The sequence below is a fragment of the Agelaius tricolor genome, unplaced genomic scaffold (genome assembly GCF_023055355.1).
Source record: "Agelaius tricolor isolate 1412-34295 unplaced genomic scaffold, bAgeTri1.0.p SCAF_3, whole genome shotgun sequence".
NCBI lineage: Eukaryota > Metazoa > Chordata > Aves > Passeriformes > Icteridae > Agelaius > Agelaius tricolor.
The window spans coordinates 10251365-10277335 of NW_027269263.1; the positions used below are offsets into that span (position 1 = coordinate 10251365).

A 25971-nucleotide genomic window follows, 5' to 3' on the forward strand; every position below is an offset into this window, starting at 1 on the left:
TCTGAATGTATTTGTCAGAATTTTATATCATCCCATGCTTTAGTCTCAGCCTGTGAAACTGACAGGTCCAAACCTGAGATTTTCTGAGCATTCAGATTCCAGTGTTGGCAGGACAAGGTTAGTTCAGGATTAAGCAGGGAATTATTCATCGTTGTTTTTACCAGTTTCTGAAGATTTCTTACTGTTGTTAACAGATGAAAGGAATGATGCACCAAGTAGGATTTTTTGCCATCTGTCTAATTATCTATTTCCTGAAAGTAAGGAACAGTGAAGGATGTTATTCTGCTGCTTTTATTAAGAATGTTTAAAGCCTTGTCTCACAAAGAGCTTTTGTTCTCAGATGAGTTTTGCAGTCAAGCAAGGCAGCAAAAAGTGTAGCAACCCACACCTGCTTCTTCATTAGAGAGGGTGCAAAGGAGTAGCATCCAAACTCAAACACTGTGGAGCAAAGTGTAGCTTGGCTTGAGGCTGAGTCCCCAGGAGCAGAGTGAGAATTAATCAAATCTACATAAAACAGAAACACGTTTTGATTTTGTTCTTTTAAATTCGTGAATTATTTCCTTCACAAGGATTTTTCACCTGTGTGATGTGAGAGCTTCCCTATCCTTTCATGAGCTCCCAGGCATGTGGGGACTGGGAAGCTTTAACTGGCAATGTTGGTTGGAGATGGAGACCAAGAGCCAAAATAGCTGAAGTTGGTGGCAGGACAAGCAGGGCAGGTTCCTCTGCCCCATGAGCCCTGTGCCAGTAGCAAGCCGTGCCTGTGTTTCTCTTGCTCCTTCTTCTGGACTTGGTGCTTGGCACAAGAGGCTGCCTTTGCTTAGACTGCTGCTGGGTACCTGGAGAGGTAGAGATGATTTAGGGCAGAGGAAGAGGAGCTGAATTGAAGCAAGAGATTGTCATGTCCTGCTCCATTTCCGCTTGAATGCCTTCGGCTTTAGATCAGCCCGCAGGTACCTCTGACACAAAGCTGAGGCAGCACGACTTGATCTGGGCTTCCTAATTGAACTAATGGCTCTTAACTGCCCGCAGGGGCTAAAAATACCACTCGGGGCTCTTCCAAAGGATCGTGTTCCGTTTCTCGTTTCTCCTAGGTAATGGCATGCATTTAACTTTGTTCTTTGTTTCTTCTTTGCTTCTGTTCTGCTGACATGTATTTTTAATCTTTCAAGTCTTTATGCTTCTGATAAGAGCCAGTATGTGCCCAGCACAATTCTAGCCCACCTTTGGATGAGTTTGTATTTGTTTTCCTAACTACATGAAAAAGGGCATATAGAAAGCCTAGTGCTAGGTTTGGCAGTGTGTAAACACTGCCAAATTACCTTTCCTTGTGTTGTGTTCAAACTCCTTGAATATGAAGTCAATAGGTGCCTCTTAATATACTACAGTCCCAAATACAAAATATGCTTCTCTCAACCTCTTTGAGGAAAAAACAAGACTAAAAAGGTCTCCTGTAGTATCTGTCTTGACAACACTCTTTTCTCTGTCAGATACTTTAGCGTGGCAGTTCCAAAAGTTGAATATAAAGTTCTGCTATTTTAGCTTAAATTTGAATCAAGATCCTTATGTAGAAGATGTACCTGAAGTGAAAGGTTTCCCAACAGGTTATGAGAAGGACAGTTACCAATGGCTGCAGTTCTCCCTCAGGGTCACCCTCAAACCACCTGAGAATCTCCTTTGTTGGAGCGCTGTCCAAACAAAATGTGGTGGATGCTTCTTCCCCCTATTGTTTATGCTTAGTATTTAAAATCCCACACAGGAAAACACTGTAAAAAGTAAAGTATTTTATATTTTGAAGGAATACAGATCATGAGATCATAATGAGCAATCCTTCCTTTTATAGAAATCTGTATGGTCATATCTATTTTATTTTATCACAATAGAAAAAGGAACGTAGCAGCCTTAAATGTAACAAATTTCCCTCAGATTCCAAGCCCAGCTGAGGTCAGATATCTGTTTGACCCAAGCTAGGATAGACCCATGGATTTCAAGAGAACCATGCTAGTTTGCTATGATCAAAATTGTGTATTTTTGTAGTGCTTAGATTAATTGTTCTTCATTGTTTCATAAAATGCGTCTTCTAAAAACCTCTAAAAAAACCCCAAAAAAGAACAAATCTGCAAAATTTGGTGGTTTTGTAGGGAGGGTCACTCATTTCTGAAAGCACATTAAATCTGAAAGCACGCTTGCTTTTCAGCTGTCTTTCAAGAGTGATTTACAGCCTGGCATTTAATTCCCACAAGAAGAGACTGATGTGGAAGATAAAGACAGCACAAAGAATGCCACATAATAGTACAGCAACTGCTCAGGCACTGAGCTCACCACCTACCATACATAATTAAGGGTATATAATAGTTACTCTTACTGAAAAAATAATCCAAGATTAATTTCTGACGTAGCTCTATACTTACAGCAAATCAAATATGAGTCACAATATGATACAAATAACTAGCTCTTGTTTGTTGGTTTGCATTCTTACCATAAAATTTAGCTTCATTTGTAAAAACTCTATCCCAAAGGCAATTCCTAGAATGTCACCGAGAATTAGCTTACAGCATCTGTAGGTGGAAAGTATTTTTAAAGCTAACAAGGAAAATTAAAATAAAAAATTTCAATGATCCAAATGTTGAGGTCCTAGGAAGTCTTACAATTAAATCTTTAAGCTGGAGCTCAAGGGAAATTGCTGAAGAGTTGTCTTTGCTACTTGCCTTTACACTGAGAGTGGTTTAAAATGTGAAGAATAGGTAAGAAACCTGGGTGTGCATTGATCTGTTTGATGTAGCACAAACACAATTTAACACAACAAGGATCAGAGGGTCTTCTGAGTAGGGTGGTACTTAGTGTTATAGGGAATTAAGGGCTTTTGATTGGCCAGGTGAGGTATTAAGTAACCCCTCTTGGCTCAAGGGATGAGGAATACACTCTCATGCTATTTTAAAATATTTGTTCTTTCTGGATTTTGAGCTTCTCAAAAGTGCAGTGTTTTAGATGTGACTTTCCAAAATATTCTATAAAAGATTATCCTTTGTGCAATCAGAAGCTCATGTTCCTTCTGTATTTTTCTTTAAATAACTTTAAACTGGAACTTTGCATTTGGGGCAAGATTGTTGGTTTTGCCCCTCCTGCTTGCTTCATCTTGCTTAAGTAGTGTGAAGAGATGGGAAATCCTCTTCAAAAGGTGTGTTGTGAGTAGAAGCTCCCTTCCATTTTGGATGCAGAGGTTGGGAAAATGAGCAGAGATTTTTCAGGCTGACACCTCTCTGCAGAGGAAGCTGTTTGGAGAGGTGTGCCTGTGTACAGGTCAGGGAAATACATTTTTGATAGCAGGTTTGTGTCCTTTCCTTGTGTGATGAAAAGGGTTTACATTCAAGGTCTTTAGCTGTGCACATTTTTTGTTTGTTTAGGAATATTTTACCAAAACCAGTTTCAGCTTTGCTTTTGAGCTGAAATACCAATGAAAGTGCCTCACAGATTTCTAAGCCTTGCTGCTGTAGGAATTGCTCCAATATCTCAACTTTGCTTTTTTATGCACATCTCAATTTTGAAACAGCAGGACTGTCAGAAATCTGCACACAGAAAGCACAGCTTCTTTTATAAATGGTTGTGGAGGAAATCCTTTGAGGAACACTGTCAGCTCAGAAATGAATTTTGCCAGGGGGGTGCTTTGTAGATCTTTGTGATTGCTCAGGTTACACAGTGAGAAGTTTTAAATATTTCTTATTTCTCTTTTGGGAATGAATTTTATAGATCGATGAAGAGGAAAACCAACATGATTAGCATCTAGATACTCCTTTCTGTGCTGATTTTAAGTCAGATAATTTTATAATGAGCTCTTAACAATGTGAATTTTTCTGTACATTAAGTGAAAGAGTTTATTCTTGAAAAGCAGGACAGGTGGTTAACCAAGCCACCACTATTATATAAGATATGCAGCCATATAATATTTAACTAGTCAGGCTGAACTGTTCTGAAATGTTCTCTCAGGAAAGTTTGATTTCCTTCATCCAAGCAATCCAAAGCATGGAAGTTCTTCAGAAACATTATTTTTTAAAAAAATCCCCACAGCTTTATTCTGGTAACACAAATTTAGTCTGAGTACAAATTGCATTTTGCTTCATTAGAGATCTACGGATGATCCTTCCAAGAAAGTATGTTGTATTTTTATCTACTGGAATGTACTTGTGTTGATGATGATCCTGTACCTGCAAGATGTCTCTGAGCTTGTGCAATCAGACAGGCCACTGGCTGTTGTGAGAGTCATGAAATATTGGTTTAATCTGTCTCTGTTCTTCATGAAAAATGGATTTTATGTGTTTTGAGTAGGTTTTTTAAAAAGTCACTTGTAAGGGTTTTTTTTTTAAACCTGAATATGATGCTCTTCACAAAAGGGATAATTCAATCATTATTTACTTGTTATCTATGTTCTCTTTTTTTGTTCTGCATTGTCCTGTTTTCTGTGGGTTCTGTAAACATGCCATATTTGTGTGTCTGTGTGTGTTCATTGTTTGATGAGCAGTGTCAGTGCATATATACAGATCCATGTATATATCTTCCTGCTCTCAGGGCCATGTCCTGCATCTGATATGCTCATTTAGCTCAGCTTAATGAGCAGTGCATATTTATGCCACTTCAAGCATGGTGTGTAGTCCCTGTGGAGGCCATTTTGAATTTGAGGAACAGTGTCCTTGCCAAGGACATTGGTTGGCTGTAACTGATGAAGAATTCAGCTGGCTAAATGTACTTTTACCTCTTGGTGCCACTGTGAACAGGACCTTTTCACTCTGTGCTTTTCCTCTCTTGCATTTAGCTTTCCAGTTGCCACTGATGAGACCAAACCCATACATTTCATGCTGATCAACATAATTTAGCTACTTCAATATGATTTAGCTATTATGGCATGAATTCACTGCAGTTCTACAAGTTTAGTTTGTTTTTATTCATGTTTTTTCACTTTATAACGAAACAATCCTGAAATAAAATCTGTTTTTCATATAAGCCCTAATTCGTTTGATAAGACATTAAACAATAATAATAAAAAAAAGACTGCAGTGAAATCCATGCCTTACTGCTGTATATTTTCATTAAAAGGTTATTGACATTTCTCTCTCTGTCTAAGCTATGACATCATTGCTGGATGGAATGGTTTACATTAGCATCATTTGTTGAAGTTCTCCAGTGAAGTCTTATTTAGACTTCTGTTTGTTTGTTTGTTTTTTTGTCTAGCTAAACAAGTACACAGATGACACATCAAATCTTTAAGGCATTTTACCAGATATTTGTTGCTTTCTCTGAAAATTTTAGGCTTTGGAATCCAGTCCTATCAATTAGCTAAAACAGAGATTGAAATATCCTTACAATGTTGGTGACAAAACTCATCCATCTCTATCTTCTTTTATGACAAGATTTGAAGCAGTTTCATGACTTGCTGATTTTTGCTATCAAATACCCAGGAATATTCAATATTGTGCTTTTTGCCTCATAAATTAGGCAAAAGGGAAGTGAGTCTCTGTTTAAATTAGACATGCTGACATTTTAGCTCTGTAATAGAGCAGTTCCTTGGGATGTTGTGGTGTTTGGAGGAAGCTCACAGCAATTCTTAAAACCAGAACTAGTGTCCTTGATTGTAAGTATCTCCCTGTCTGCATTTTTTAGAGGTGTAAGAACCTTCTAATTGTAACTTACATTGTTTCTTTTAAAGCCTACTAAAGTTACTGTTCCCACTGACTTCAAACTTTGGATCAGGCCCTTCTTTACCCATATAATAGTGCAAGTATTTTTGCTCTGGATGATTTTGTGACCTGAAATGTGTCCTTATGTTTCCATGGTAAACAACAAGATTGAAATGTGATAATTTATGTAATTTTAAGACCTTTCTTTTCCTCTTTTGAAATGTTTAAAATGTGTGTGTCTTTTAGTAAGTGTTTCATGAATCATCAGACCTTTCTAAATGTGCTTTTTATGAACTGTATATGAAAGAAAGGAACTATTTTTCAGCTTGTGCCATTTCCATTTCTGCTATTTTACTAACCCATTATTTAGCTTCTCAGTAGATTTAATGAGGAATTATTTAAAGCATTCACAGAAAACCATTTGAGAAATAACATAAGCACGTCGTGATATAGAAAGTGTGAAAAAGGCTACAGAGCTGACAAGGAACCTCTTAATGTTCAGAGCCTGTAACTGGAGAAAAATGCATTTCACTAATTTTGTTAACAATGAGGTATTATTTCTTTTTTAAAAGCTATTCTTAATATGAGCTACAGGAAAAGGCAAGGCTGGGATATGGCTTTGTCACTATACTTCGAGCTAGCAGGCACATTACCACTGAAACAAGTGAACTGATGGGGGAACAGCTCTCTAGATTTTGGACAATTCAGGTCTAAAAGGAAATTACAGGTGAAGTCAAGCAGAATAAGGAAATTAAAGGTAAAAGCACTCCATATAGCATAGCTGCTGTATAGATGAAAGAACTCACTAGGACAGGGAACTCACTCAGCCAAGGAACCTGACATGTTCTGGAAAGCCCCTGAATCAGTGACCTACTAAACCTTGATAGGGCTGTCTGTGCTGTGTGCCAGGCAGGGCCTGAAGTGGTTAGTGATGCCCCATGAGTCTGCCTGTGGAAATCACCAAGACAGACAGCATTTCCCTAAATGCCAGAAGAAAATAGCAGTTAAACTCCCTACCTGCTCTTACTCTTGAGAGTATTTAACAGCAAGCCCTCTGTTAGGTTAACTCTGCCTGATCTTGTCCTAAAGTGCCCAGAGGAGCAGGAGCAGAAGGAGGGCCTGTGTCAGGAGCTTGTGACTGTAGAAACAGTGGGACATTCCTGAGCCTGCTTTGCAAGAAAAAGAAGATGGGCACAGGGAGATGACAGGAGATGAGGATTTTACATGCATCCTACTGCATCTTAGGGCAACGTAAAGATATTGGTATTAATGGGAGTTCAGCAGTGTGCTCACATCTCTTATTCTTCAAATAGTTTTTAAGAAGACTAAGTAGTGGAAGAATTAATTGTTGTTGCAACTTCTCCAATTAAAAGTAATCTAAGCTATTAAGCTTCCTGCATAACAAGCTTAAGATGTGGGTTACCTGTGTACTCGCCCTCTCAACACGGGAATTTCATAGTAGATTATCTTTACCATGAAGAAAGCTGAAAAAGACACTTGGTTGACACATTTCTCTATCTCCAAGCTGTGATCCATTATTCAGTTTAATGGAACTGAGGTGGAATTGAGACAGTGGGAAATCACACATAATGGGGATGCTGGAAAGTGTGCAGGAGCTAAGCAGCACCTGGTGAACTTGTTTGGCTGCCAGTGTGCAGCAGTGCCAGGATGGGGCTGGCCCTCATGGAGTGGTAGAGTGGCCCTGCAAAAGGGCCAGTCCTCCTGCTCTGCTCCTTTGGCTCACAGGACAAGCTGAATCAATCCTGCTCTGGGCAAGCTGGAGTTAATTAGGCCAGCCAGGCTCCACATGGAGCCCCAGTGGCTGCTCCACCAGAGCCCTCTCCTTCCAGGGCAGCCTGCAGGAACATGGAGCTGTGTCCACTTTTCAGCTGACAGACTGATCTGCTGGGGCTATGTGTAGGGCAGAGGTAACTGTGTTATTTACAGACTCAGACTGACCCTGGGAGCAGGAGAAGGGAGACACTCATCTAATCTTTGACCTGTGCCATTGTTTGTGGCTTTTTCTGAAGGTAAGTTACAGCTGTCCTCTCACCAGCTGTTCTTTGTGATAACTATTACCTCTTAAAGGTCCCTCTTATTCTTTGTGATAACTGTTGCCTCTTAAAGTTCCTCTTGGCCTTGAAGAAGTTCAAAGTTTTCTTGGCATTCATTAGAAAAAGTGAAGATAAATTATAAATGAAAACAGCTGTCAAATAATTGTATAAACTTATGTCCTTGTCACTCCTGTAGATAAGCAGTTTGAGGACTTTTTTCATCCTGTCAGATTGCAGCTTGAAAGCATCTCAGCAAGGAGGGCAAGCATCTTAGTACCCTCTGCCCCATTCTTCTTGACATCTCACATTTGTCTTTTGGTTTGGAAATTTTCCTTGTTTCTCACCTTTGAGCAGAGAGGATTGATTTATTGTCTTTGTAGGTCTTGCTCTGTGATGTGACACATTTTTACATCTGCACAACTAGAAGGCAGCTGATCTGTTCTTTGCCCAATACTTTCAACTCATCCCCAGTACTTTCAACCCCTTTATTCTTTCCCATTAAATTGACATTTCAGGGATGAAAACAATTTGTGACCATATTAATGGAGACAGCTTCTCTTGGCAAGTAGATTTTCAATAACAGCTTCATAGACATGTTATCAAATTCCTCAGACTTGGTGGAGCAAGTTCAATTGACATTGGATAGCCTAGCACAAAGTCAGATAGCCTGAAAACTTTTACCTAGGAAAGAAGGAGTTTCTGTTGGCCTGAAGTGTTTAATGGGATACTAGGAAAGGTTTGTTGTAACAGACTGAAAAAGCCTCAGTCTCACATTTGGTCATAAACATTTATTGACAGATTTTCATTTATTAAGAACAGATTTTTCCCAATGTTTTCATATCAGAAATGCAAAATATCTAACTGTACCTGTTGATTGGTTTGCTATTTGGCTCTCTATTTTGCCCTTTCAGATAAAAGAGGAAAAACAATTTCATTGATTAACTGAACAAAGTGCAGTTAAAAGTCTTTTATGCTTATCTTGAGATTCTGAGTAGTCTTGCTGTTTGAGAGCACTGTGTAGAGATTAGGAATTTACTGAGAGTCAAAATGTGCTGAAATGTTCATGCAGTGTGCTGGGTCCTGAGCAGGTGGGACTGGAAATGCTTGAATGTAGATTTTTCACTGAGGACATTGCTGATGTCAACAGAAGGCAAGCCCATCTCAGACACAAATAACCCAATAAAGCAGACCTGTGTTGGTTAGAGTCACCCAGTTCACAGACTGGAGGGCAGAGCACATCTTGTGACACCAGGGAAATGTGTTGTTTTTGTGGCTGAGCCAAAGGGAAGCACAGGAAAATACTCTCTTTTTGGTGAGATTTGCTCTCAGCAGATAATTTATAGCAGCACATTCAGTGCTCATGTGAGCAGATGTGGTTTCTCTGAGCCTGTTTTTTTTTTAAATGCTCTTACATCAGGAGCTGATTAGCCTGATTAGGACTAGGCATTAGGTTCCAAAGAAAAATCAGCAGTGGCTAATCTGGGAGAGAGGAAATCTCGGAGCCCTTTACATCATCTTTGTACAAGTGGCTAAAATGTCAGGAACTGAAAAATTGAAACAGGACTAACATATAGCACAAGTCAAAGCTCACATTTCCAATAGAGCCAGGGGTAGGTGTTGTTGGATAGTGTCACAAGTCCTGCTGAATTCAGTGAAAACTGGCATGTGAATTTCTGCCCTGTGTACAATAGCTCCCCTTTGCCATCTCTGGTTGAAATGAGCACTAAAATTAATTTCTTTGTCATAGGTTTATGGAGTTGTAAAAGGACTTGAGATCAGCCAACTCATTCCCTGCCCCAAAGTGGTTTATTTCCTAACAGCAAGTGAAGATGATGGGGAAATAAGATTGTCTGTATTTAATAACTTTATTGATGATTTTCTTGGTGATAGTGTCAGAAGACACAGCAAGAAGTGTTATCTGTGTCTGTACCCCAAGTACATTCTACATAAATGACAGACTGTCCTTTCACTCTGTGGCTTGACTGACAGGCCCTGATATTTGAGAAGTACAAGTAACAGGGTTCTTTCAATGTGATTTTAAAATTTATTTTTACTTTTTTTTAGTAAAAACGAACATGTCTTTCTTACCTTGTCTTTATGGCATGTGACAATAGAATTAGTAAAGACTTTTTGGAAACTTTTAACCTTCAGCAGAATATTTCAGAAAGAAACAAACATTTCCTTAATACAGGCAGGAGTTCCTTAGTAGAAAGAAGTCATTTTATGATTGTCATGACATTAGAGAAGGGTGTTATAAATCCTCCAAAATACTTAAAAGGATTAAATATAGAAGGAATAAAGTTAGCTCTCGCACAGCTACTTGGACATAAGCAGATAAGAAGCTCCTTTGAATTTGAAATGTGTCTATGTAAGCCATATGCATTCTGCTTAGCTCTTTCCTAGCATAATCCTCAGAAACTTCACTCCTGGAGGATGTGGGAGGACGATTCAGTCATCTTAAGACATGTGGATCACTAGATCTGGTCCTGATGTGAACGTGAGCCAGACTGCAAAAGCTTTGCTGACACCAGCTAGAATAGTGTTTCACACAAAGTCAAGGGAGTATGCTCACTGAAATATTATTATCCAGCTTGCATAATCCTCCCAGAACCTGGCTCACTATTCAAGCATTCTGCCAAATGTAGCAGATCAAGATGCATCATAAAATATTTGCACCATGTTTGTGATATTAGAACAGGATCATAAATCAGGCATTTGTGTTGTTCTGGGAAAGCCTGTCAGAACAATTTCTTCTGTATTAGTGAAACCTTTCTGCACCTTTTCATCACACAGCATTCTATTCTGTATTTCTTTCCTCACTGATGACCTTGTATACCCTATCAGGCATGACTTTACTTTGGACTTCTGCAAACTATTTTATTTAGAATAAGCATTAATTAAATTTTTTTTGCCATCATTTTCTATCTGCAGTTATCCTGATCTGTCTGTTTCTCAGACACCTCTTATTTTATTTGAGCTTTGTGCTGAAATGACAGCCCCTTCAATTCATGACTCAAATAGATTGCCAACTCTTGCACTCCTCTGCTAAAAGATGTAGTGAGGACTGTAGTGACAATCCTGGTAAATGAGAGTGCCAGTGTTCTTTCTTACTCCATTTCTGGTGCCAGCACAAACTCTGGTCTTATTTTTCTAGAAAATAGGTTCCAAACCCTTCTTCTCTGTGCTGAAGCAGGAAGAAACCAGTGATTTGGGTGCACTTGCTTCTTACCCACTGGAGGTCAGCACAGATCTTCACAGGAACTAGGGAGAGGCCCTGTGGGCTGGCATGGAAGGGAAATGTTATAACAGTGGATATGATGCTCAATGTGCTATGAAGATGTGTTGCTCTGCAGTACCTGATGTCAGCTCAGCACTCTTGGCAGCAAATTACTTGTGTTTTCTTCTATTGATTGAGGCAAAGAATAGAAGGGGGTTTTGAAACACATCTACATTGTAAAGAAAAATGAATATTGGCATTGAGCTTTAAGTGGTAACCAATTTAAAAAAAAATCAAATTCTTTCCAAGTATGTGGAGTTCCCTTGTCTTGTTTTTATGGTTTAGGGGAAAATAACCCTGTTCCATCAAACGGGTTGAGAATCAGGTTGAAGCAGGCAGGAAGGATGACAGGTCTGCAAGTCCTGCTGGAGACAAAAAATAATCTCCAGTAATTTTTCATAGGCTCAGAATTTCATCCATAGATTCTAATGTTTGAAAAGATCCTGATGTGTGACAATCTGAATCACACAGACAGCGGAATGAAAGGCCAGAATGCTGCAGGGAAAAAGAGAAATTCTTGAGATCTGGAAATCTCAGTAAACACTACTGAATTAGAAAGCAGGGTTGCCTTGTTCAACTACTTCCATGAAGCCCCACAAGTATTATCCAGTCTAAAGCTGTCTTCATATTTTGAATGTCACAGGAAAACGTAGCAATGAAGGATTATTTGACTTCACTGTTATTTAATAAATAAGAAACCATAATACAGCTTTGCAAGTGGTTAATGTGGAAAGTTCTTTGACAGGGAATTGATAAAATAATTGAGACAAAACAGTGAAACTGACTGTATCAAGTTCTCCCTTTTTCCTACAAAAAACCCCAACCTCACAAGTGTTGTTCAGAAATTGAAAATATTTTCTTGGAGCTCTTTCTTGTATTGTTGTAATGAGATGACATAATTGTTTTTATATGGATATAAGTTTTTTGGATAAATTTTGAGTAGCTTTATTGACACTTTTCATATTAGATGTGAGCAAAACAAGATGATGAGCAGAAGAATGAGAAGTACAAGGTTTAAACCCACATCCTGAATACAGCCCCATTACTGCTGTCTGCTTAAACCAAAATTTGTCAGCGCTAAGGGAAAACAAACAAAAATGTTTCCAGTGCTCCTTCTGAAAAGGAGAAAAAGGCAAGAGCCAATGTCACTGCTATCAGAAAAAAGGTGTTTCTGTCAGATAAGGCACCAAGAGCACATTCCTCACTAAATCTCTCCCTGAGATGCCTAGCCTGTGTAGTGCTGTTACTAACCCTTGCTCTGTAATCTCTCTGTATATATGTCTAATTTATCAGTTTCTTGTAGATTGTCAGCAGCCTGCTGCCTCCATACCGCCACACGGCTCACAACTAGCCAGGGGGCCAGATTGCCAGACTGTCAGGTAAACTCCACTAACTCTCCTCTCTTTGCACAGAGCTGCATGCATGCCTGCCACCCCCCTCCTCCTCCTCCTCCTCCTCAGACAAAAGCTCTTCACTTTTTCTCTAACAGCAAACCTTTAACAGCTTGAGGAACAGTGGTAATTTCTGCAGTGACAGCACCAACATGAGTCACAGCATTCATGCACTTGCTTCCCTGTAAAAATATGGAAAAAATGCCAAGCTGGATCTTGCAGCCCTCATTTGATATTTTGATGCAGTTTCTCAATGATGCCAAAGTAGTAATGAATTTATTTTGTTGCTAGAAAGATTTACTGAAATGGGGGACTTTTAATTTCAGGGGTAGGTGCAGGCTTCTCTTTGGTAAGGTGGCATTTTAAAGGCATTTGTGAGATTTTAGCAGTTCTCCCTGACTTGGAAACTCAGACCTAAGGCAATCAGTTTTTAATCTTGTTTTTAAAAGTAAACTCCTGGTGTCCTTACTCATAGGTGGTGCAAAGGCCACATCATGCTTCTGGAATGGCTGGGTTAATCAAGGCACAACCCCAAACCTAAGCAAAGCAAAAGGACATTACAACGATTTTATCTGTTCATGGCACATTCTGTGCTAGTATTCACTTATATCTATGCTCTCACTTGAAATAATTTACATTGTTTTTAGGCATTTGCCTGAACTGCAGTGACCAAGTTAGTGCCTTTCTTTTACTGCCTGCAAAGTGGAAGTACTATTATCTTCTTTACTATGTAAGAGCAATATGAAAATTTTACTGAGAAGTTGGTGTAAACTCATTATAACTGGAAAGTATAATTTACTGATTTGCAGTTTGGAGTTCTACAGCTCACTGAAAAAAATTACAAGTTACATTTAAAATCCTTAATATGCTGGTAAAGTGATGCTCCTGTATTTTAGATGTTAGAGCAATTTGAGATTAGCAATAGGTGCTTTTGGACACATGGAAAGTTAACATCAACACATCTTATTTTAACCCTATTAATTTAACTAAAGGCTATTCTGTTCCTTCCAGAGCTACTCTCCAGTGATGAATATGCTCAAATACCATCCCTCTCTACATGCAAACCATCAATTGCTTCTGTAATTTTAAAATATCTTCTCAGAAATCTGCAAACATTACCTTGTTCTGAGAATTAAAGTATGGTTAATATTTTAAAAACTTCAGATCAGTCACCCTACAAACAGCACACACCTTACACACTTAGCTGAAAAATTGACTTTCAGGTGGCTATTGTTTTTTACCACTAGATTTGTACTTGTCTGGTGAAGTCAAAACAACACTGATTTTGGTATTTTCACCCTGCTGCCTTGCTTGCCTCAGCCACATCACCTGCCCAGCTCTGTAAAGCAGTGAAGCATAACAATAGATTTAATGCAAGTCAGCATGATGACATAAATTGTTGAGCTGTTTAAATGAAGTAATTGGAATCTGGAGTAAAATTTGAGGGCATTTGAGGACCAATTAGACTTACTGAGGTTTGGATTTTCTAAATGCAGCAGAGAAGGAAGCCAGGAGCTTGTCCACCATTCCTTGTCCTATGATTGTCCCTGAAGTCACTCATTTTAAGAGAGAGCTGTGCTTGTTTTTTCTAGTCTCCAACACAATTCTTGCAATAATGTGACCTCTGAGTGGCATTTCAGCCAGGACTAAACAAGAGCTGGTTAAGGCTTGTGCTTCACACAGATGTTTTCCACATCCTGCAATATCTAATCATGTTGAAACCAGTTAATACACCTGACCATAGCACAAATAGATTCACAGAGAGCTTTCCCTCATTCATTAGCTATACTATGGTTTTTAACTGGGACTTGATAACTCTGGCATCTTTAGTAATTGTGATTCCAGCACACAGGCTTTGGTAAATCTCACTAGATAAGCAAGGTAGTTTCAAGCCAAATGAGACTCCAGGGCAGATGTAGTCAATTCATTTTAGCTTTACATTGGTCTTTTTGCCTGAATCTGTATATTTCAACTGAAATTTGATTGGAGGATCTGTGAGAACTTTCCTTACAAGATTTTTTTAAATTAAATTGATGCAACAGTGCCCAAAAGTCTCCCTCTGCCTTGCATGCATCACCTCAGTTTCTAGGTCTAGGGATATGGGGCAAGCAACCAAATCCAGGCCTGCCCTGACAATGACTAGATTCTGTTCCCCCTTCCCTGGGGTAGCACCTGTAGCTGTCTGTCTGATGGACTGTATTGGACAAGACTAAAATATTGCCATTGTCCAATATCAAAAAGAGCATGCCCATGTTTGGATTGTGTTCAGGTTTCTGTTGAATGCACTGAAAACCTCATTTCCATTATCAGAGGCCAAAACTCTAGGCCCAAATTATCTATTAAAAAAACAAAAACAAACCACAACTCCCCAGTACCTCAAATTAAATCAGTAATATAAAGTAATACAAAATAATGCTTTTATTTATATACAGTAGGAAATAAATTTTTAAAAGGGTAAAATATGCAACTTAACACACGCAAAATTTCTGCATTCTGAAAATATCATTGGTCTGTTTATATTTTCCTTTGGTGATTTGTTACAGTTATAATCAATGCCAGACAATGTTGCATGTGAATGACATCTCTAAGCCAGAACAGAGTACTTACAAACACTGAAGGGCTTTGCACACCATTTTCCAGTTAATTTTAGAAATACATAATTAGTATTTTGAGTGCCAGGGAAATCAAATAAAAGAGCTGCATAAAGCCAGACAATAATACTAACACAAAAAAATTGCACAGACTTTATTCATCAATTGAATGAATACATCCCCAAATGATACTGGCATTTAAAGAGATGTTCACAAAAAGTCTGTAAAAACCAAATGTTTTTAAAACTACACATATCCCATTGGGTGAATGTAACAATGTTCTTCCTTATTCTCTGTTTATAGTCAAAAACTCAAGTTCTTCCATGTCTCTGTCTTGCTTTGTGTTATTAATCTGCCCTGCCATCCTCTGCTGTCTGTGACTGCCAGTGTGTCTGATAGCTCAGCTCCAGGACCTGCTGCCACCAGCACCTCTAATGCCATAAAAAGCACATTGAAGGCCACGTGTCACTTGCTGATTCTGATACATTTTTAGTTTATGTACTGCTACAGCAAATCTGCATTAATGAACTGGATGAATTGTGTTTCTGAAGAGAGGAAGGTATAACAGCAGAGTTTTAGAAAAAGATTTGAATCTATTGGAGCTGCAGGTGATGTGTTTATATATGCTACTATAAAGGTGCCTGATAGCCCTGACATTTTTTTTCTCTTCCTAGTGCCCTTAATATTTATTATTGATTGAAAAGGAGATAGTGAGACAAATTTTTCTATTTCTTCTGTGCACATTTCAAAGTGTGTGTGTATTTCAAAGTAAGAAGCAATGCAGAATTACCAGGAGAAGAAAATTAATATAACTCCAAGCACAGTGCTTAGAATTGCTAATCTGAGCATAGCCTGGGATAGTGTGTAGTACAGCTTTTACAGTCATGGCTGGCTCTATACTGAAGGTCATGCCATAAATTTGTTTATATTTGTGTAGGGGAGAATCTTATGTGTCTCAAGGAGGTTCTTTCAGGCCACTGATGCTGTACATAACTAGTTGCAATTTCAGCCATTTCCTCACCAGTCCTCTCCCTCAGAGCATGAGCATCTTTTGTTGCTTATTTTTAAAGTTAGGAAGGAAGCCTCAAAAGGCAAACACATCTCTGAGCAAGGAATGTGTGTGCTGAGTTTCTGTTCCTCTCTGGCAATTATAGGAGTCCTGTTTAAAAAGAAACAAGGCAGCAAGGGAGAAGACTAAGCCAGTCTTTGCAGGGTTGTGTAATCACCTCCTTGTTTGTCTTCCCCAAATGGGATGTTAAGAGTCTAATTCAGTTTTCTGTCTCTGAAGGAATTAAGGCTAGTGCTTCTCCTAAGCCTATCTTGAAAACTTAGGAGGTGCTGAAGCCAGGAGCTGGCTCTTGATGAGTGGATAAGTTTGAGAGTAAATACAGAGCTTTTGGGTCAATCTGCAGTCACTCCTGACACAGTCACTGGTGTGGAGCAGGTAAAGATCTCAATGAGATCCCTCTGTGGATGCTGTATCTGCATCTGCATGTGGCAGAATATGACAGAAGGAAAGGATGGATACAGCCATGGAAAGAATTACTTCTTCTGAGGGGTCATAGTCCATAACACTACACACTTTGGGCCTGAACTGTTAGACAGCTGAGCATAAAACAAAGCTTGTGTGACCCTGAGCTTCTATAACCCTCTCACCACCCATTTTGCAATCAGGAAACTCATCTTCAGGAGCATTACTGGGAAACAGGATCTAACTTAAAACATGCAATTTTATGACCTTCAAATAAGCCCAGAGGTGCAAGGACTGTAGCTCCTGTAGAATTGTGTATTTGGGGTTAAAGCCTCTCAGATTTTCTGATTTGAAAATGTGGACATTGCCATCAAGTTACTTAATGGTGATGGTGCACACTTTCTTTCTTCAGTCAAACACAATGACATCTCTTTGTTTCCTAAAGTAAATGCTGTGTGTGGAAACCAAAGACATTTTCAGTACTGCTGGCATTTCCAGTAGCATTTTTCCAAACACCTCTGGCATTTCAAATTGATTCATTTCCAGCAATAGGCTAATTGCATTCCTTCAGCCAGAACTCCAATAGTCTGTGCTGCAGAGATAATATGTAAAAGCACAGTTTCTAAAGGAGGAAAACAGAGAAGGCAAATTCTCTTGAAGACAGAGACATAAATGATGGTGCTTTATCATACATCATGGTGCTGAGCTTGGAATAACTTCAACACTGTAGAACATTTGAAGCATTAGGGGAAAAACTCGTCCTAGACACATTAAAGAACTGGGGGGTTTGGTATTTTTCTCCTTTTTTTCCTTTTCCTTCTCTTTATAATGAAATTTTTTTTTTGCATTTTGTTTTGGTATCTTGTTTTTCTACAGCTCTGCACTAAGAAGTGGGGTGTGGTTGTGTTAGCTGCCCCTTTTCTTTGTTGCTACTCCAGCCCCTGTAAGCTGGTTCAGACCTTTCTGCACAATGTGCCAGTGAGTGCTATAAATGCACTCTAGACAGGTGAATTAATTAAGTTGTTATCAGACAAATTGTACATGAGAAACAGTCAAATGACAGAATGAAAAGGAATTGAGCAGCACAAAACCCTGAAGAAAACAAAACATAAGAAATCCCCACACTTCGGGAGTGTAAATTACATAACATGTAATGGTTAAGGGGCCTGATGAAGAAGGCTACACTGTATTTGTACAAATCAATTAGTAAATAGGTGAAATTCAGTAAGATACCACATTTTCACAGAGCTATGAAACCTGATTTCCAGCCTGGCACTGTCCTTCATTTCAAAAAAGGGAATCAGCTGCATATAGAAAATCTTTAATACTCATGTAAAGATGGCACCTGCATCTTGTCCTTCAAATTTGCTCTCCCATTTCACAGATGCATTTTTTTCTCCACACAGCCTTTGTCATCCCAGCATGCAAACAGCAATTGTGTACAGGAATTGTGAAGTGGGATATCTGGTCCACCTCACAAACACATCCAAGTCTCACTGACTTGCTGTGCACTGAGAGTTTTCTGTATGTATGCTGTGTGTCTGAGGATATGGATTTAGAGATGAGGCTTCATCCCTTCTTAAAGTTCATCTCCAGCCCTGTACTATTTACATGCTTGTAAAAAGTTTGCCTTGTATTTTAAGCACTTTTTCTCTTTTCTTTTTAATTTTCAGTCCTAATGCTCTTCCAGAAGAGCAGCCACATTCCAGCTCTCAGTGTGCCCCTCTCAGCTGTCTCTCTAAGCCTCCTCCTTACCCCTAATCTTCATATGCAACGTAAGAGAAAATGCAAACAGAGTGGAGCTCATGCAACAAAGGTTGGGATTGTTCCCAACAAGTGGGTGGACAATCCTGCCTTGTTGCTGCATTGGCAAGTCTGGATTCATATCCCCTGCTCTGGCAACTGAGGGAAGGTTGAGAAGAAGAACACAAAGCACAGAGCCCAACCTATCAAGAAGACTTTTTATGGTTCCTCTGATTGTACTCAAACTGTGCTATCACAACTGAAGTGTAGTGAAATTTAACATCTCAACAAAAATGTTCCTCCCAGCTGCTTGGCTTTACCTCTGAAATGATGAGAGACTTAAGCCAATGTTAAAAAAAATATGTTACAAAAATCCTACCCTCACATCCTCTAAGTTCAGCCATAGGAACCAGTTCAAATTTCTTTTTGTCTTCAAGGGTGTGATATTTATTTCTTACTTTATTTGCACCAGAATTTTGTGTTTATAAAATGTAGTCTTTTTTTTTTTTTTTTTTTTTTTTTGGTGAGAGTTGTATTTAACTAATTTTATTTTTTAAATCCAAGCAGAAATAGCTTCAGTGAAGAATGACTGTGTTAATATTAAAAAAAGGCTTGTTGCATTGGCCAGCATACGGCCAATTTTTATTGCACAAAAATGTTGGAAATGGGTTGAATTGGAATGTTAACAATGACTGTATATTTTGCTGCTGCACTGATATTGTTTATGCACTTGTTGTTTTTTAATTCCTATTACACTAGCTTCTGGTTTTGTTCTAGCTCTTCACTGAAAGATAATTATTAAGCCTAAGAAGGAGATGAAAGGATAATGTACTGATTTGTTTTCAGTTGTTTGCTTGCATTGTAATTATACTTCTCGCATCATGAATTGGTGCTGTTTTTTGGGATTACTTTCTATTTGGTATCTGAGAAAGAAAATCTAAAATAAGTCAAATGCTGTGTGCTAATTGAGAACATTCTTTCCTCCCACTCCCATATTCAGGATCCTAGCTCGAGGCCTTACCAGGAAAGGCTAGTTTGAGTGGGGAAGTCGTGTGCATTTCGTGTGAAGTATTCTGTGGAGAAAGAACTCATGCAGGTAGGGTTGGTGGTGTGGATCAAAGTCAGCAGGACTTTACTGTAGTGCATTTTTTCCTTGCCAAAAATCAACAGACACAGAACCTTAGCTCATGTCAGTTTATGACAAATACTCAGGTGATCAACACTACGCAGACTCTATCGCAACAGTGCACAGTGTTCCTAGTTAAAGATTCTTTCCTGTAAAAGCTGAGTAAGCCTGTTTTTTTTCTTAAAAGCAGTGAGTTTCAGAACAAAATTAAGGATAGAGGAATTTATTTTGCACAGTATACCTGGCAGCGAGGAAAGTGGCTAAACGGAGGGTTCAGCATCTGTGGGTTTCCCATCTGGTCATGGAGAAACTTCTAGCTGGAGAAACTAGTCTGCAGTGCTGCCTACTTGTTGGTAACTAGCAGGCTCCTTGTTTTGTTAGGTGGCCTTAATTTATTTACAGAAGAGAGGCTTGGGTATTTCCACATGTCTTTATTCCTTCTCTGCAGCACATGTTTGACCGACAAGTGGGAAACACAGTACAGCCTAAGGTACAGGGCAGCTGGGGAAAACAATTGCTGCAGGTGTGGCTGGAACAATTCTTTCAAATTCTGCCTGAATCTGAGAAAATGAAGTCAGTTTTTTTAGTAACAGTGCTTACCAAATGTTACAATACAGAAACCATCAGCAGAGGAAAGAATCGGTGACCACTCAGTGTGCCTAACAAATCATTCTTACCATAGTACCAAGAACAAAGGTGCTGTAAATAGAAATATTTTATGTCATCAACAACGTCTGTCGTGTAACCTTGGCAAAGCAGCTGAGCTGTAGTAACAAAACACTCAGAGATAGAGAAAATAGGAACAAACTGATACCCAGTCCTGATCAGATCAAACAGATAACACTTGGCAGTGTTGTGACTTTGTTTTCCATGGGGTTCACATGATTCTTCTCATATACCTTTACATCACTATTCAGTATCATAATTAAACTGCCTGTTGTCTTGTCATAGAAAGGTCAAGTAAAACTTGTTCAGCTCCATCATGGTGTCTGACACTGAATTTAGCTGCTATTTTGATTTTTTTAAAAATCCCCATAGTATTTTGTCTGAGGCAAATTCAGCTTTCAAAAAGCATCTCCAGATTCCTGACCTTGTCTGACTGGTGTAAGAATATCTGTGTCCAACAAAGACAGCTACTGTATATTGTCAATAAGAGAAGGAGTTTGCTTAGCACTTTGAATGCAATTACCACTGACTGCACTTGGAATAGTTTTTCCTATTTTCGTATCCAAATCAAAGGCATTTTCCTACACTTTATTTAAGCAGTAATTCCATGAAATACATTTCCTTTCTACATAGATACAAATTTATTGGGGAAAAAAAAGGTATCAAAACAGTTTAGAAACATATGCATGTCCATGTGAATCAAGAGTTATGAAAGAACATCCAGTGGTATGGAAGTTGTGGCCCTGTTTTATAGAAATAAATGTTTTTATTCTCTTAAGTTTTAAATTTTTAATTCCTAAGTTTTCAATTTACATTTTTTTATATGTAATAAAATGTAATTGTTGGAAATGTGAGAGAACTAGAAACAAATCAACTTTGATGTACAAATGGTTGTAGTTATTGCATTGTAAGTTAAAAAACTCTGTAGGTCCTTGGGACAACTTTTGTCAGTTAACCAGTATAAAATAAAATAAAATAAAATACATACCTTGAACTTAAGATGAAAACCTCTTCTTTATTATATATTGATTGATAATATAAAACTTTGTGAGAGATTTTGTAGGGAATATTTACATGCAGACAAAACCAGAAACAAAAGCCTGGGGTTTTTTAAGGGTTGCAAAATACTACATTTTCCCCATTTAAAATTAATTAATGTTGTGTTGATATCTATTCTGATTTTTAAGGATTAAGAAAAAATGATACATATATTTGTAATGGTTGAGTATACTTAGAAACACTACTATGTGTTCTACTCAGTAAGGAGGCAATTCAAATCCCAACTTTTATGTCTGAAACACAGCTTTTGTTCTCTATGATAGCCTTGAAATTTCTTTGGATTTGAAATAGCCTACTCAAAATAGGGTCATTTAGATCAAAACAGGAGCATTTTGGTTTGGGTTTTATTTTCTGATGTAGTGAAAAATGATTCCTTGTTCAGTGAAATTATCTGCTTGAGGAAATCCAGTTTATAGGAAACGTGTGAGGAGAAGAAGAAAAGGAAAGAAATAGAAAAAAAAACAAATATAAAAGGAGAAAAAGATGAAAAATAAATTTTAAAATATAATAGTAGGGAAAAATATATTTTCTATCAGTCAGAACATATATGGAGGTTTTAAAGAAAGAGGACATAACTGTTTTTCATGCTAATTGTATAGAATTTTCTGCCTTCTAAATGGGGGCAGAAGTGATATTCTTTCTGATTGATCTGATTGACAGGTTGGCATCTCTGTGCTTTCTCTATCCACATTTTTCACAGTAAATTAATGTAATCATAGCTATACAGCAGAGTTCGTAGAATGAAACTGTAATTAACGCTGCAAGTTTTAATGCCAAGTGGATTTTCAGTTTGTTTTTTATTTTAAAAACAATGAAGAAGTTGTTTAAGCCATTTACCATATTAATGTGTGTACATAAAGGAGATTATGTTATGAACTATAACCTCACTTATGAAATTTGACCTCACCTATGAAGGCTGCTCACCATAATTATGTTGGAACTACTTAAGTAAGCTGTTAGTAAAATCTGACCCAGTCCTTATCCCACTGGGAATGACACCCAGAGTCTGGGCCCTAATTTTGGTACCAACCTTCTGGTTCATCCTGCATTGCCAAAGTCAGTAGCTGTGCTGCCAGCTCCACTTATAGCTGGACTGACCATCATCATCATCATCATCATCATCATAAGGTATAGATTACATCAGCCTTTCTGAGGTCTGTTCCTTTCTTTGGCAGAAGATGCATATCCACTGAAGTTACAGTAAATTTCTTTCTTTTGTTCCTCGGGAATCTTTGTTTGAGAATGGCAGGGACTGATGTTTTACCTTTGAAGTATGATAATTGCTATAGTTACCTCTTTAAAAATTCCAGTCATCACTTCTTCTTCAGTTTTCCTTTACTGTGTGTGCAGTGAGTCTGAAAGGGATAGATACTATTCAGATGTTTTTTAACCATTAAGGGTTTTTTTTTTTTTAGTGTAATTAAGCATCCTGTGGAAAAGAAATAAAAAAGCAATTGCCTTTCGCCTTCAGGCACAAATACATCAAAATATGCAATGGAAAATGTGTGCATGACATTGTTAACATCGTGTAGCTTCTCCATATCCATAACTAAGCTAGAAAATTCTTATTTCTTGTGTGATATGCATATTCCTATTGCTAGGAGGGCAAGAGAACTATCACAAAGAGTCTGTATCTTTCATTTGGAGGTGCACAGCTTAAATCCTTATTGGTTTTTAATCTGTTTCCTGTGGAGTTCTTGAAAATCCCCTTTGTGAAATGTAATGGCAACCAAGTGACAAAGTGACAAAAGGTAAAGGAAAAATCCAATATTTCATTACTGGAGTTAATGTGTGGGCAGACTCTGGGTGATAGAGCCTTGTATTTCAAAAGTGTCTTTCTACAAAGCTATTTGTTTTGATTATCATGATTTGCTGTACAAGAGTGGATAAGAGTGTATGTTTTTTCTCAGTGTTAGTAATCGGAGTTTTTATTGAATACGTGGTTGCTCGATTTCAAAAATATTTTGGAAAATCAATAAAGAGAAGCATTTGATAAAAGTTTCAAATAGACTGGCTTGCTAGCTAGTTGGTATTTTATCAGCTATGAGCAAGAAATAAGAATAATCTAGCTTGTTTTATTATTATTTCTCCTATTCACAGATATGGCTATGTGTGCTATGCCAGTGATAAATTAAGTCCATTTTATTACTTATTTCCCTATTGATTTTCAGCCCTGTGGTTTGACTGTTAAAGGGTTAATTAACTTGATCCTTTGTAAACAATTAAAAAAAAAAAGAAAACTGATGTTTTGTGATTTTTGTAATCTATTGAATGTTTCCATTTGCATGATGTTCTGTATTTAATGAACCATACAGATTGCTGTGTTCCTTTCAAAAGAGTTTTAGCATTGGTGGAGTTTGTGACAAACACAAATTTGTATACTGTATGTTTACTGCTGTAATAACTCAGCTACTCCTATGTTGAATTGACATTATGTTGTCCTGCCTTCTTGGGGTTAAATGATGAAGTGTTTCTAGGTGGTGAAGAATATAAAAGTATATATGTTCATTTGCTAAAGACTGAATATTGGAAACTCTTCTTGTTGCTACTTTATGCTGAAAGCAAAAAAGTTAAATAAATCTTGTTTCCAAAAATGCATCCTTTATTTTTAAAATTGAAGTAATTCTCATGTTAACTTTTCCTTGTCCTTGTAGACAATCCTAGATTAATACCTTGTGAGGGATTCATAAAGTCTGTGCTTGTACATGTGTAATATGATCATGCAGTCAAATGGTTGGGAAAAACACTCTAGTGCTGAAGAAAATAATTAAAAGAAGCTGATATACTGATTCTTACATCTTTATGTTCCAATTAAAATTACAGTGTAATGCATAACTGTTCCAGTGAATAAACTGGCCATTTTTGTTCATTTAACACCATTCTGTGTGGTCTACTTCTATTTACAGCAGTCTGCAGTGCTTAGAATTTCACATTCTTAGAGATCAATCAAAGGTATCAAAGAGGAAATTAAGAAGGGAAATCAAAGGAAAAGGGAATCAGAATTAAGCCAAGATGCTTCCTCTGTTTTCTGAGTTTGAGGCAGATACTAAAATACAGTTTTCCCCATATAGTGTTTCTAGCAGATTTGTGTGATCTCTGAAATCCTGCAACCTCTGCACAAACTTTCAGCACAAGGACGCTCTGTAAGATGAAGATCTCCATCCTCAGGGGATGTGGAAGCAAAAGAGCTGAAGTCAACATAAATTTGGCTTGGGAATGCTGTACCATACCTGCTTTTTTACAGTTAGAAACATCCTTTTGAAGGATCAAACATCCTTGCAGAAGAGCCATGCTCTGAAAGCAGAGAGGTGAAAATCCCCCCACGTTGATCCAGGAGCTCGGCCCTGGCAGTAAAGTGGCTGCTGCAGCTCCTCCAGTGAACCTTCCTGCTCCTAGGGTCCCTGAGGGGTAGACCATGTCCAGCTTTTAGAAGTGGGTCAGGAAGATTGTGGAGGAAGGGTTGCATCTCCAAGCTTGCTGTGGTGTTTGACTCAATGGGAACTGTTGGACAGCTGGGTTGGGTTTTTGCTGGCTGGGGAGGTGCTTTGAATAGAAACACAATTGTGCATGGTCACAGAAATGGAGTCTGAAAGCTGTATTTAGCTGGGTTCTTCCCACTTGTCTCTTTTCTTCCTTTTTCTCACCTAGCAGGGGTTGTTCTCCCACATTACCTTTTCTCATTGCAGAAGTGCCTTGGGCAACAGTGTTCCACTGTGATTTAGCAGAAGTGTGACTGCTAGAAATTTTTTACCCTGGCTACTCCTCTTTTTCAATTTTGAGTTAAGGGTTTCTGTGAGTTAAAGCAGACTTCTCTTCTTCAGTGTGTTTTGAAAGCAGTTTCACAGAGGACTACGCCTTGTGGAAATGTTCTGATTTCAAAGATGGTTTGAGAAACTTCTAACCCATATTGCTCCTTCTCCTTTTTCTGTGTCATCCCTTCAGCTGGTCCTGTGCAGGGCTCTGAGAGGCAATGGTATGAGTAAGGTCACTGAAATAAACTGGGGGGAAAAACCCAACAAACTGAAAAAAACCCTCAAAAATATAACTTTTGTTTCCAAAGAAAATGTCTGTGTAATTTCTGCCTTGGGAGGAAGCATTACTCCATATTCTGGAGCAGGAGGTAACTTCTGACCATTGTGAACTGTTGGTTTTCTGCTATATACACACCAGATTTTAATTGGAAAGATCCTGAAGCTGAAGTTTACAGTGCCTGTGGCAGCAATTCTTGGTTTCTAGCTACCTCCCTTAATAAATCCTGCAGTTATGCATAAAGAAATGCAGAGCACTTCCAGTTGTGCCTAAAGGCAGCAGGAGCTGTGGTTTGACTCTCCTAACACTATAAAACACTGACAGGGCACTGGCAAGTGAGGTATGCAGGAAAAAAATTACAGCATAATTTTGAACAATGCTGAAACCTTGGTTTCATTTGACCAATAATAAAAACAGAGATACTAATTATGGAGAGGGCCTGACAGCCACATCTTCTAGCAGCCCATGAATGACAAACAGGGAAGATTTTTTATATAGAACAAGATGGAGGGGGAAAATGGAGCTAAAATAGATAGTCATAATTATGTGCATCCTGGGAAAAATTATTTGGAATAAAGCCAGTTCTCATCTATTTGTTTATGGTAAAGGCACAGGCACAACTGCTTTCTTTTCAGTAGAAGGTTTGAGTGATTGCCTGGATGGAAGAAGAAAGTCTTAACTTTGCACAAAAATAAGGCTCAGTGCTATAGTTGTCAACTCAGCAGAAGCTTAATAAACTAGTAAAAAATATTGACCTTTGCAAGATGGATCTTTCCTTCTTGACTAGAGTGGTATATTAGAAAACACATACTTCCTTCATTATTATTTATATATTCTCTTGTATCATAGTGGAAGTATCCAGCTTGAGGAATATGATTTCTTGGCTGGTTTTAGA

At 38.2% G+C, this 25971-nt stretch overlaps 1 protein-coding gene across 13 annotated transcripts in view; it reads left to right on the forward strand.

Annotated features, from left to right (window-relative positions):
- The window catches only part of BICD1 (BICD cargo adaptor 1), a 171547-nt gene extending 147626 nt beyond the window's left edge, over positions 1-23921 (forward strand). For 4 of the 13 annotated variants that reach the window (XM_071422420.1, XM_071422424.1, XM_071422421.1 and 1 more), the window contains exon 9: positions 18127-23921. In XM_071422420.1, coding sequence (XP_071278521.1) covers positions 18127-18359 — 233 coding nt within the window. In that variant the 3' untranslated portion in view covers positions 18360-23921. Of the gene's footprint in view, positions 1-12293; positions 12380-18126 lie in introns of all 13 variants that reach the window. The other 9 variants (XM_071422422.1, XM_071422423.1, XM_071422426.1 and 6 more) reach the window with 5 other exon arrangements.
- The last annotated feature ends 2050 nt before the right edge of the window (positions 23922-25971 follow it).